Genomic DNA, 13286 nt, shown 5'->3' with positions numbered 1-13286 from the left:
CAAAACCTATACAACATTCCTCCTCCTTCTAAACGCATTCCAAATATTTACTATATGTAGACTCATTTAGTCGAGATATCAGTTAGAAACTATTTGCCCGGTGCAAACACAATGGATTAATATCCCATTAGAGAGTTTATGAATTACCGCGATAGGATTCCCACATAATAACGATTTTTTTTTTACCAGTTCAGGTAAATCTGCCTGCCAGTTCATAATTATTAATGTTTTGTGACATTTGGGGGTCGAAAAAGAGGAAGAATTACTAACAACCAGAAAAAAAATCTACATTTGTTAGGCATCTATCTCCTCAACCATCATAAATTACCATTGACAGTAATCAGAAAACTTAGTCCGGATTCATCATTCCGCGGTATTTTATATCCACAAATTAATATTCAGATAACTCATGTAGATGGAAGGACTAATTTAAAATTTGAATTCTTCATCTGTCCTCTTCTTACCTCTCTTCGCCCTTTGGCCCATTCGCAGCTATATGGCCTCAACAAGCGAGCGCAGCTATTGGCTTAAAACCAACCCCCTTTTTGATATGGATCAAATAGTATTATCTTCGTAGGTGGATTTCGGGTAAATATAAAATGAGGATTTCTTGTGGCAACAATCATCATTTGTCAACAGGACTCTGAAGTGAGTGTAACTTTCTGAGTGCGCGATAACCAAGTCGAAGTTAGAAGATACAAGTTTAGTAGCTACGATTTAATTAACGCCAGAGGGCTGCATACAAGAAACATTATAACACACAAAAAAAACAGTGAGTGCATTTTAAATTTTGTTTACATTAATTTTGTTAATAACTGTAAATATGGTATATAATACGACTTCCGAAATGTTGAGGATTAACCTTGATATATAGTAAATTTATGGAAATTGTGACGAATTTATTAATTTTGCATATTGTTATTTTTGTTGTGAGTTTGATTTTAGGCTTTTTATGATGTTTTAGTGAAGATACTTTTTGTAGGTATGTAATTAAATTGTGAAAAATAGTGGATTTTAGAATTTGAATATAATTTATAGTTTTTATTTGACTTGTTTCTAGAAAATCATACCTACGGTAATATTTAACGAAAATCTGACCCGATAGTTGTGATTCTGTCCAAATTTCAGTGAAAAAAAAAAATTTCATTTATTTTGTGGAAATATGTAAATTTTTTTTCAAAAATCTTGTAGAGCAATTCAAGTACATAGCTTTTTATTTAATTTAACACAAAAGCATTGTTTTGTTGTTGGATTTCAAAAAATTGAAACCAGTGCTATACTAGAAAAAAAAAGGAAGTGAAAAACTTTTTTTTCACAAAAAAGTTACTCAAGTTACCTACATTTTTAAAATCGACATTTTCCAAAATATTTAATACCGATAGATTGATCTTGATTTGTAGTGTTCTTAAAACTTGATCGTGCGAAATTTAGTGTTTAATATAAAAATAAATGCAATGGAATATATTAAAAATTTATTTTTATTTATAAATATCGTCATTTTGCAAAACAGAGACGCGATCGCAAAAAAAAAACGCTTTGGGGATTACCAAAAACTTCAATTGATTTGGATTGAAAGCCTTATCTATCATAAAAACCAGAATCCTTTTTTGTTAAATAAAAAAACCAGTTGAAAAAAACCGAACAAATTGTTTGAAATTGCGTCTATTGATCGTGATTATTTCAAAATCCGCTGGCACAAAAAAAAAAACCGACACATTTTAACCATTAGTTGTCTTTATGTGTTGCGCTTATTAGTTTTGTTCTTTATAAATTAATATTGATTTTTGACCCATTTGTGATGTTTTACCTGCAGAAACATCACTGTAAAATCAATTCAGTTTTTGGTATAGGGGTGTGCTAAACAGCGATTCTTAGAGCAATATGATAGCAGTCAGCAACATATGAAAATAGCACCAATTCACTGGTCAACAAAATTAAACTTTTTTTTTGTTACAGAAACCAAGGTATACTTTTCTTTAGGATTTTGGTGTGCTGAGCTCGAATCCGAAGTCAAAAAAATTCTATCACATCACGTTTTTGAGATAATCCCGTTAGAAAATCGAAAATGCCGCTTTTTACCAGTTTTTGAGGTTATTTCTTAGCGTTTGGTTATAAATACATTTGTAACGATTTCTAAAAGAAAATCCGTTTAAATCTTTAAAATATCTCTTTTCTTCTTTGAGAAATCTTAAATTAAAATCAACGTGTTTGGTATTTTTCTCACGTTTTTTTGCTTTTAATAGCAAATCTCGAAAAGTTCTTTGCCAATAGCTTTCAAATTTTGACACAACGTTTCATTTACATTCCTGTAAGTTTTTATATTGTTTTTAACAAGAAAAAAAGTTATATTTTTCGCACTAGTAATTATTTAGTATAACTATCTGACACGGTCACGCTTTGATGTATCTCACCGCGATTCACCACCTTCGCAAATATAAAAACTTGCGAGATTCTAAATGGAACATTGTGTCAAAATTTGAAAGCGATTGGCAAAAAACTTTTCGAGATTTGCTATTAAAAGCAAATAAAGATGAGATATACCAATCACGTTGATTTCAACTTAAGATTTCTCGAAGAAGAAAAGAGATATTTAAGACAAGATTTAGTTCTTTTAGAAACCGTTAAAAATTTATTTAAAACAAATAAAAAAAAGCTAAGAAATAATGTCGAAAACTGGTAAAAAGTGGCATTTTCGATTTTCTAACGGGATTATCTCAAAAACGTGATTTGATAGAATTGTTTTGACTTTGGATTCGAGTTCAACACCCAAAAAACCTATAGAAAAGTATATCTTTGTGTCTGTAACAAAAACCTTGTTGACCAGTGTTATTAGCTGCTATTTAATCACTCCCTAATTTTTAGTCAAAGCCGCAAATTACTCTTTAAATTTCTTACTGATTTTAAATATGATTCAAAATATGGAATACAAAATAAATTAAAAGTAAGTTTCCATTTTCGAAATAAGAAAAAAACTCCTGAAGCAATTCAAATAGAAATGTTAAATTTTTATAATCAAATTACACTGGTCGGCAAAAAAACAAAAAAAGTTGGGAGCAAGAACTCTGTAAGGTGATTTTAACAAACTTGAGTGTGCTGAACTCAAAACAGTTTACAGATTTTTTCCATCACGTCTAGTTTTTGAGGTCTGCTCATTACAATTTTAGCTATAAAGTCAAAAAAAACTAATTTTAAATGAAATGTTTTTTGACATTTGATCTAAAAATATTATTTTTCCGTAATATTTTGCTATTTTTTCAACCAAATCAGGAGTCAAAACTGAAATTTCCTTCAAATCTGCTTCAAAAACCATAAGTTACCTTAACCACCAAGATTTTGAGATGTCATACCTTTCTATACCAAATATCTTTTAGAAAAAAATAATTTTGAAAATAAAAATTAACATATTTAAGACGATAAAATATGGCTTTTGAATATTGCATAAGTAGTTTTGCGAAAAAAAATTTAACGGTGATGAAATTCAACCCAAAAAGTACCACAAAAACGCGTTTTTGACCTGTTAATATTTAAATATTTCGAAAACTTGACGTGAGAGTGAAATTTTGACTTCAGATTCGAAATCAGCACATAAAAGTCCTATAGAAAAGTATGGTTTGGTTTAAGCTCCAATTTCGTTGCCGACCAGTGTTATTAGATATGAAGAAAAGAATGTCCACAAAAAAGCAGTGAAATGTTAAAAGTGACGCCAATTTCTAACGTTCCACTCTCGCACTTTCGCAGTGCGGCAAAAATTTCAATTCAAAATTAAAAATAAACTATTAGAGATACAAAAATCTTCTATAGCTTATTTGAAAGATAATAATCTAAAGTTGAATACATTTGAAGGATTTAAAAAATTCTAACTTTTAATAGGGTAAATAGGGGTAAAACAAAACTGCAAAAAATTGGCTATTTTCTAAACGCGACAATGTATAGAGTCGAATTTTTTTTTAATCGATAGATAAATTTATTACAAGGCTGACAATGGATTTGAAAAAAATTCTAAAAATTTCAAAACCAAGTAATAAATGATTTTCTAAAACTAAAACATGAAGTAGACCTTTGACAAAGTATTGATTATAGGTAGGGGAAATTTTTTTGGACAATTTGAAAAACGTCATTCGAAAGATAATAAAAAAAAAGTTAGGGGTCTTATACGGATTTTTTTTTAAGTCTCTGCTTCTATGAATTTTTGAAAAACACCTACTTATTTTATAGTATTTTTGGCTGATTTTTTATTTTTTTAAATTTTTTGTAGCTTTCAAAAAATCTCAAGCTTATAGAACATCTAGTCTATAACTGTGTGCATATATGTGCAGAAAATTGGTATTTTAAAATTATTTTTGACCGAATAAAGGGGAAAAACAAGTTTTTTTTGTCCCAAGTTTTTTAACCGTTTTTGACCGTTTTTATTTTTATCTTTTTCTTCAACAGATAAATGAATGAAATTTATAGTAAAAATAGATAATAAATAGAACTATATATGTGCAAAATTTTAATCAATTTTGCTGTCACAATTTTGAGATAACGGTAAAATAAAGTTCTATTTTTCAACAGGTTATATCTTTTGATCTAGAGCAAATACAAACTTGATTTACTTTTACACTGAAAATAATAAATTTCGTAAAATTACGAAAATCGTTTCATACACTACATTTTCGTTGGCCCAACGAAACTTTCGTTGGCTCAACGAAAATATGTAATTTTTCGTAATATGAAAACCTTCATCAATTAATGAAAACGTTTCATACACTTTTTCTCCCTTTTTAGTGCCAAAAAATCCAATTCAATGAAAAGATTCATCAATTAACGAAAAATTTCATACTCATTTTAAAGAATAAAATTAAGAATTTATTCCTTACTTTATCAAAGTTTTAATTAAGTAACGAAAAAATTCATTAACTTATGAAATTTAACATTAACTAACGAAAATCTTCATAAGCTTATGAAAATTCTTCATATGCTAATGAAATATTACATTGGCTTATGAAAAAATACATCAGTTAACGAAAATAAATTGCACGACTGGGGTCGCACGTACTTGCTCTTATGCTTAAAGTAACTATAATGTTAAAGCTTTTTATTCAAGAAATTTAAAATTTGATATTTTGAAGAAATTTCATAAGTAGTATAAAAAAATTAAATCTGTTTTTATAATTAATAAAACACCGTTTTAAAATATCTTAAAAAAAAAACAAATATGCCATTTTATTTCTCGTATAAAAAGGTATTTTTAGAAAAAAAATTTTGAAAATTGTAGGAGCCGTTTTTTAAAAAAATAATTTTTTATATATAAAATTTTTTTAACATTTTTCAAAAAAAAAGTTGGTATGCCATTTTGAAGAAATAATTAATTTACACATAAAAACTAAATTTCAAAATTTTTCATTGATCCGTTTTCAAAAAATTGATTTTAAAAAAAAAAAATTTGAAATATTTTTTAAAAAACCAAAAATGCGTTTTTTGAAAATTTTCTAAAATTTTAATATTATCTTTACTTACACACTTTTGTATAAAAATTTTCATTTAAATCGGGTTAATTTTGTACGAGATATTCAGATTTTTTTATTTAAAAAGTTGGGCCTTATGTGTAATACTACACACAAAAATTTTAATCAAAATCGTTAGAGCCGTTTTTGAAAAAAATTACCTTTTCTATTTCCGTTATATGGCAGGTACCGTTAGTTTTGGTCATAAAAAAAAAATTCAATTTCCCCTCTAGGGAATCACCAAAAACTGCTAACTACCAAGTTTGAAGAAAATCACTTCACTCGTTTAGGCTGCAGCTCCAGATAGAGACAGACAGACAGACAGACAGACAGAATTGCCGGACCCACTTTTTTGGCATTCTCCATCATCGTAATGTCATGTAAAATTGTTATCTCGAGTTCGATTTTTTTTACGAATCCTAAACTTGCCCTATATTACCTATATCGCAAGTAAAAAACCGACACTTTTTAACCATTAGTTGTCTTTATGTGTTGCGCTTATTAGTTTTGTTCTTTTCATAAATTAATATTGATTTTTGACCCATTTCTGATGTTTTACCTGCAGAAAAAACATCACTGTAAAATCAATGCAGTTTTTGGTATAGGGGTGTGCTAAAGAGCGATTCTTAGAGCAATGATAGCAGTCAGCAACATATGAAAATAGCACCGTCTCACTGGTCAACAAAATTAAACTTTTTTTGTTACAGAAACCAAAGTATACTTTTCTATAGGATTTTGGTGTGCTGAGCTCGAATAAGAAGTCAAAAAAATTCTATCACATCACGTTTTTCAGATTATCCTGTTAGAAAATCAAAAATGCCGCTTTTTACCAGTTTTCGAGGTTATTTCTTAGCGTTTGGTTATAAATAAATTTGTAACGATTTCTAAAAGAAAATCCGTTTAAATCTTTTACATATCTCTTTCCTTCTTTGAGAAATCTTAAGTTGAAATCAACGTGTTTGGTATATCTCATGTTTATTTGCTTTTAAAAGCAAATCTCGAAAAGTTCTTTGCCAATAGCTTTCAAATTTTGACACCGTTAGAATATAGAAACCGTTAAAAATTGATTTAAAACAAATAACTAAAAGCTAAGAAATAATCTCGAAAACTAGTAAAAAGTGGCATTTTCGATTTTCTAACGGGATTATCTCAAAAACGTGATTTGATAGAATTGTTTTGACTTTGGATTCGAGTTCAACACCCAAAAAAACTATAGAAAGTATATCTTGGTGTCTGTAACAAAAACCTTGTTGACCAGTGTTATTAGCTGCTATTTAATCACTCCCTAATTTTTAGTCAAAGCCGCAAATTACTCTTTAAATTCCTTACTGATTTTAAATATGATTTTAAATATGGAATACAAAATAAATTAAAAGTAAGTTTCCATTTTCGAAATAAGAAAAAAACTCCTGAAGCAATTCAAATAGAAATGTTAAATTTTTATAATCAAATTACACTGGTCGGCAAAAAAAAACAAAAAAAAAGTCGGGAGCAAGAACTCTGTAAGGTGATTTTAATAAACTTGAGTGTGCTGAATTCAAAACAGTTTACAGATTTTTTCCATCACGTCTAGTTTTTGAGGTCTGCTCATTACAATTTTAGCTATAAAATCAAAAAAAAAACTAATTTTAAATGAAATGTTTTTTGACATTTGATCTAAAAATATTATTTTTCCGTAATATTTTGCTATTTTTTCAACCAAATCAGGAGTCAAAAACTGAAATTTCCTTCAAATCTGCTTCGAAAACCATAAGTTACCTTAACCACCAAGATTTTGAGATATCATACCTTTCTATACCAAATATCTTTTAGAAAAAAAATAATTTTGAAAATAAAAATTAACATATTTAAGACGATAAAATATGAATAAGTAGTTTTGCGAAAAAAAATTTAACGGTGATGAAATTCAACGCAAAAAGTACCACAAAAACGCGTTTTTGACCTGTTAATATTCAAATATTTCGAAAACTTGACGTGAGAGTGAAATTTTGACTTCAGATTCGAAATCAGCACATAAAAGCCCTATAGAAAAGTATGGTTTGGTTCAAGCTCCAATTTCGTTGCCGACCAGTGTTATTAGATATGAAGAAAAGAATGTCCACAAAAAACCAGTGAAATTTTAAAAGTGACGCCATTTTCTAGCGTTAAACTCTCGCACTTTCGCCGTGCGGCAAAAATTTCAATTAAAAATTAAAAATAAACTATTAGAGATACAAAAATCTTCTATAGCTTATTTGAAAGATAATAATCTAAAGTTGAATAGATTTGAAGGATTTAAAAAAATTCTATCTTTTAATAGGGTAAATAGGGGTAAAACAAAACTGCAAAAAATTGGCTATTTTCTAAACGCGACAATGTATAGAGTTGAATTTTTTTTTAATCGATAGATACATTTATTACAAGACTGACAACGGATTTGAAAAAAAAATTCTAAAAATTTCAAAACCAAGTAATAAATGGTTTTCTTAAACTAAAACATGAAGTAAACCTTTGACAAAGTATTGATTATAGGTAGGGGAAATGTTTTTGGACAATTTGAAAAACGTCATTCGAAAGATAATAAAAATAAATTGCACGACTGGGGTCGCACGTACTTGCTCTTATGCTTAAAGTAACTATAATGTTAAAGCTTTTTATTCAAGAAATTTAAAATTTGATATTTTGAAGAAATTTCATAAGTAGTATAAAAAAATTAAATCTGTTTTTATAATTAATAAAACTCCGTTTTAAAATATCTTAAAAAAAAAAAACAAATATGCCATTTTATTTCTCGTATAAAAAGGTATTTTTAGTAAAAAAATTTTGAAAATTGTAGGAGCCGTTTTTTTAAAAAATAATTTTTTATATATAAAATTTTTTTAACATTTTAAAAAAAAAAAGTTGGTATGCCATTTTGAAGAAATAATTAATTTACACATAAAAACTAAATTTCAAAATTTTTCATTGATCCGTTTTCAAAAAATTGATTTTTCAAAAAAAAATTTTGAAATATTTTTTAAAAAACCAAAAATGCGTTTTTTGAAAATTTTCTAAAATTTTAATATTATCTTTACTTACACACTTTTGTATAAAAATTTTCATTTAAATCGGGTTAATTTTGTACGAGATATTCAGAAACGAAAAAAACCGTTCTATGACAGGTACCGTTAATAACGGTACAAAAAATATTTTTATTATTTAAAAAGTTGGCCCTTATGTGTAGTACTACACACAAAAATTTTAATCAAAATCGTTAGAGCCGTTTTTGAAAAAAATTACCTTTTCTATTTCCGTTATATGGCAGGTACCGTTAGTTTTGGTCATAAAAAAAAATTTTCAATTTCCCCTCTAGGGAATCACCAAAAACTGCTAACTACCAAGTTTGAAGAAAATCACTTCACTCGTTTAGGCTGCAGCTCCAGATAGAGACAGACACACAGACAGACAGACAGACAGACAGACAGACAGACAGACAGACAGACAGACAGAATTGCAGGACCCACTTTTTTGGCATTCTCCATCATCGTAATGTCATGTAAAATTGTTATCTCGAGTTCGATTTTTTTTACGAATCCTAAACTTGCCCTATAGTACCTATATCGCAAGTAAAAAAGTTAGGGGTCTTATACGGATTTTTTTTTAAGTCTCTGCTTCTATGAATTTTTGAAAAACACCTACTTATTTTATAGTATTTTTGGCTGATTTTTTATTTTTTTAAATTTTTTGTAGCTTTCAAAAAATCTCAAGCTTATAGAACATCTAGTCTATAACTCTGCGCATATATGTGCAAAAAATTGGTATTTTAAAATTATTTTTGACCGAATAATGGGAAAAACAAGTTTTTTTTGTCCCAAGTTTTTTAACCGTTTTTGACCGTTTTTTATTTTTATCTTTTTCTTCAACAGATAAATGAATGAAATTTATAGTAAAAATAGATAATAAATAGAACTATATATGTGCAAAATTTTAATCAATTTTGCTGTCACAATTTTGAGATAACGGTAAAATAAAGTTCTATTTTTCAACAGGTTATATCTTTTGATCTAGAGCAAATACAAACTTGATTTTACTTTATTGAGCATCCCGATAATAATACCTTTCATTTGATTTATCACACATAACTGTACATTCACTACAAGCTACACAAATTCAAATTAAAAAACTTGCAAAATACCTCGAAACACCTGTGGAGATCTGTTGATCATGAACAGCCACCATTGTGGGTAGTACCGTAATCTCAGTTCGAAATGAAGACATGGTTGGCTTTAAAAAATTATAAATTTTTTTCTAGGCATCGCAAAAATAAGATTGAAACGTCATTTGAAAGGTGAAATAATGAGCTTTCACATGATATACATTTTTGTATAGGTTGTCATTAAAAAAATTGATTCAATAACGTGAGAAAATAAAATTATATCCTTTATTTTCTGTTTTTGATGAAAATTTTTTATAGGTTGTTATATCGAAAAAAAAGGATTTTTGGGTGATGGAAGTGATTTTTTCATTTTTTCCAAAAGAAATGATTGTTTTTAATAAATTATTTTAATACTTTTTTCACATTGTATAAATTTAAAAATGGTTTTAGGTCCATTTTCTTCACTCGGAGTTGAACATAACTTGAGAATTTTTAATATAAAAATTCTCAAGTTTTGTTCAACTCCGAGTGAAGAAAATGGACCTTAGTCTTTAGAAGCAATTTTTGGCTTTTTTTGTAAGCTTTTAAAATAAAAAAATTAATATAATGAGAAAGGAAAAAAGGTAATTTTTTGAGCTTTTTCTTGTAAATTATGATTGTTTGAAATAAATAAACGCTTCAATTAACTCATTTAAAAAAAAAAGCACACAAACTGTTTTTATACGACGTTATCACGTAAAATCATCGTCCGTAAACCGGCTTTACAGACAACCTCTTTTTCAAATCAAATTTGGATTTATTTTGGTTTGGAAATTTATTTGGGAAAATTTTAACTAATTTCGACTTTGAAACTAAAAATATATCGATATTATTACTATGCACGATTTTTTCTTGAAAACTATATTTGGAAAATACCAATCTATCAAACAAAACAATCCAACTAAATATTTAAGGTAAACCTGGATATCTAAAATGATGAAGATATCACATTTTCTTAATTCATAACCAGGATAATACCTACGTCATTCATTTCCAGAATCCAGAAAGTGATGCCACGAATAGCACTTAATTTCGTTTGCAACAAAGATTGCACGGGTCTCTTAAAGCTAACTCGTATATTATTTAAAAATGATTCCTAGAATTACAACATCAAACTTTTAATGTAAATATCCCTTCAATTACATTAATTAAACAAACCAACTTACTCAGAAGTAATTTGAATGGTTTCAGTCAAACTTTTGCTTAATGAAATTTAATTCATGTTCATATGTTTTTCCACGTATTCAACATTATTTTATATTAAATTCATATTTTTTTTTAATCAAACATTTTTATTTTCATAGAACAGAAATGGCTTCCAAAACAGTGACACGATTCTGTATCTTCATTTGTATTATCATGTTGGTTGGCTCTATATCTGCATCAATGTCCCGCCCACCAAGGAACAACGATATCAATAACATGGCAGATGCTTTGAGATATCTTCAAGATTTGGATAATTACTATGGCGACAAGGCCAGAGTAAGATTTGGCAAACGTGGTCCCCTCTTGTTGAGAGATAGATTGTTAGAAGAAGCCGATTTGGTAAGCAATTTTTGACAAATTTCTTATTTAAAACAATTATAAATTTGCTTTTGTTTGCAACCTAGAAAGACTCACCGAGGTATTACAGCTTCCGAAGATGAACCGTTTTAAGTAAAACAAATTCATCTGATGCTGCAACAGGCAAACTAAAGCTTCTTAAATATTTGTCATTTGATGTTAATGTTATTATTTGTGAATACTGATTAATATTTTGTGAAATTGATGGACTTGAAGTTCTCAGTGAATTTAAAAAAAAAATAAAAAACACAAGTTAAATAATTTAAAAAAAAGTCTTTTACTTATTTTTATTATTTTTTTTTTATTTAAAATTAAGACTTAATTTTAGTTTTTAATTTTAGATGGGCAATACCAAAGTCAATAATGAGCAAACTGGAAAAAAAATATAAAGTTATCTCAAAATTTTAATTTTTTTAAATTGAATAGGTACTCACGAATTATAAGTATTGAAAATATGTAGAATGTTACTTCACAATAAGTCTCCAAGGCCGCTCCGATTATATTATTACCAACAACACTTCCAAGTCTTCCAATCATAAGACAAATGCAGACAGCTTTTCCTCTATTTAAACAGATTTCATAGTTAAGTTAAACAATTTAAACTTACAAATATTTTCTTGACAAACCTTAAATGTGTTGGTATAAGATCCACAACAGATCCACTCATAACGGATACACACAAGCCTGACAGCATGAGATATCCACAGAATAAGATTACAATAGCTGTAGGTTCATCTACCCACTGTAAAGCTAGACCACAAGCTCCAGATATACCAAGAGCCCCTGATAATACAGCTTTTCGTCCTAACGGATTTATGATTAGGCCAAGAAGAAGATATGCCACAACATAAGAGCCTCCCAGGGTTATACTATCAATATACGTTTTCGTACTGATTTCATCATTACATACCTTGAAAACCGAAATTTTATTTTCAAAAAGGTTTAAAAAGATGAGAAGAGGCTTACAGTTTCTATTGATTCATCGATTGTTTCATTAAGCTTCTGATTTATAACTCCACAGATGGTCTTTTGGGAATCAACTGTTCCGAATCCCAGACGATTTTGAATTTCTGGATACCATAGACCCATTCCGGAAGACCTTAAAAAATAAGTGTTTAATTTTGAACTTAAAGTGGAATCTTTGAAAACTTACGAGAAGAACAGACCGAACATTACAAAACAGCAAACGCAGTAATTTAAAGCATGTGGAGGTTTGAAGAGCGGCAAAGTTTGTTTCCACATAGATTTTGCTATTTCCCAACTTTTAAAAACAACATATCAGATTTTTATTATCTCTGCAAAAAATATATGTAGACTTACGTTGTCTTTTTTCCACGAATTGTTTGTATAAAATCTTTATCAGCTTCTGGAATAAGTCGTTTAACTTGAAAATCTTTTGAAGGTTTACCGGTATTTCTTTCATATATCCAGTAGAGAACTTTTAGAGCATCAGCATCTTTCCCGTGAGATAGGTATAATTTTGGAGTTTCGGGTAATGTCCAAATCCAAATGGAACCAATCAAACCAGGTAAAAGATTGAAGAGTATCAACAATCTCCATGGTCGGAAATCGAAAATTCCAAAAATTGAAAAGGTCCATGTTTGGGGAAGAATTAACCATGCAACAACTTGGAATATAGAAAATTATAAAAGTTTATGATTGGGTTTTAAAATTTCATAAAATTTAATAAAATACAAAAAAAAAAATTATAGTAAAGTTGTACACAAAACTCTTTAACACAAAATTAAGTGTTTTAGGATTAACAACAAAGCTCCTAATTGACATTGCCTTAATTATGTCCATCTTATGTAATTATGCTTACGCTCAGAACGGTATTTTAAGGTAATAAAATTCTGATTGGACAGACTTTTGTTTGCCTAAATAAACTACTCAAAACTAAATAGGCCCCACTAAGATTTTTGACTCTTTTTTTACTCCCGGATTACATTCACTTCCGTGAATGCACAAATCGGTAAAACATTCGCTTTGTCTTCTCCACAAGCGTACTTGTTTTTTTTTTATATTCCCACGCCTCTTTCCCCCCCAGATACCGCACGCGCTGGGGTCCATTTTCACCGAGTACG

General features: G+C 28.5%; 2 protein-coding genes and 1 long non-coding RNA gene across 7 annotated transcripts in view; 1 reads left to right on the top strand and 2 right to left on the bottom strand.

Moving 5' to 3' along the window:
* LOC129913296 (lysosome membrane protein 2) overlaps window positions 1–11431 on the bottom strand; it is a 92614-nt gene extending 81183 nt beyond the window's left edge. The window contains exon 1 of the mRNA XM_055991891.1: window positions 11260–11431. The gene's annotated coding sequence lies outside the window, so the exon portion shown is untranslated. The remainder of the gene's footprint in view (window positions 1–11259) is intronic.
* Window positions 219–10959, top strand: LOC129913300 (uncharacterized). Of its 2 annotated transcripts, XR_008772030.1 has the most exons (4): window positions 219–373; window positions 493–588; window positions 640–772; window positions 10944–10959. It is a non-coding gene; the product is annotated as an uncharacterized LOC129913300 (long non-coding RNA). The 2 variants fall into 2 exon arrangements; XR_008772029.1 differs by having other exon boundaries at window positions 219–588.
* Window positions 11432–11460: 29 nt separating the features above from the next.
* The window catches only part of LOC129913297 (synaptic vesicle glycoprotein 2B), a 28539-nt gene continuing 26713 nt past the window's right edge, over window positions 11461–13286 (bottom strand). For all 4 annotated transcript variants that reach the window (XM_055991896.1, XM_055991894.1, XM_055991892.1 and 1 more), the window contains 6 exons: window positions 12523–12829; window positions 12356–12463; window positions 12169–12301; window positions 11829–12112; window positions 11637–11764; window positions 11461–11574 (listed from right to left, as the gene is read on the bottom strand). In XM_055991896.1, the coding sequence (XP_055847871.1) occupies window positions 11540–11574; window positions 11637–11764; window positions 11829–12112; window positions 12169–12301; window positions 12356–12463; window positions 12523–12829 (995 nt within the window). In that variant the 3' untranslated portion in view covers window positions 11461–11539. The remainder of the gene's footprint in view (window positions 11575–11636; window positions 11765–11828; window positions 12113–12168; window positions 12302–12355; window positions 12464–12522; window positions 12830–13286) is intronic.

This window comes from Episyrphus balteatus, chromosome 3 (assembly GCF_945859705.1).
Source record: "Episyrphus balteatus chromosome 3, idEpiBalt1.1, whole genome shotgun sequence".
Lineage (NCBI taxonomy): Eukaryota > Metazoa > Arthropoda > Insecta > Diptera > Syrphidae > Episyrphus > Episyrphus balteatus.
This window is presented reverse-complemented; position numbering and strand designations above follow the sequence as displayed.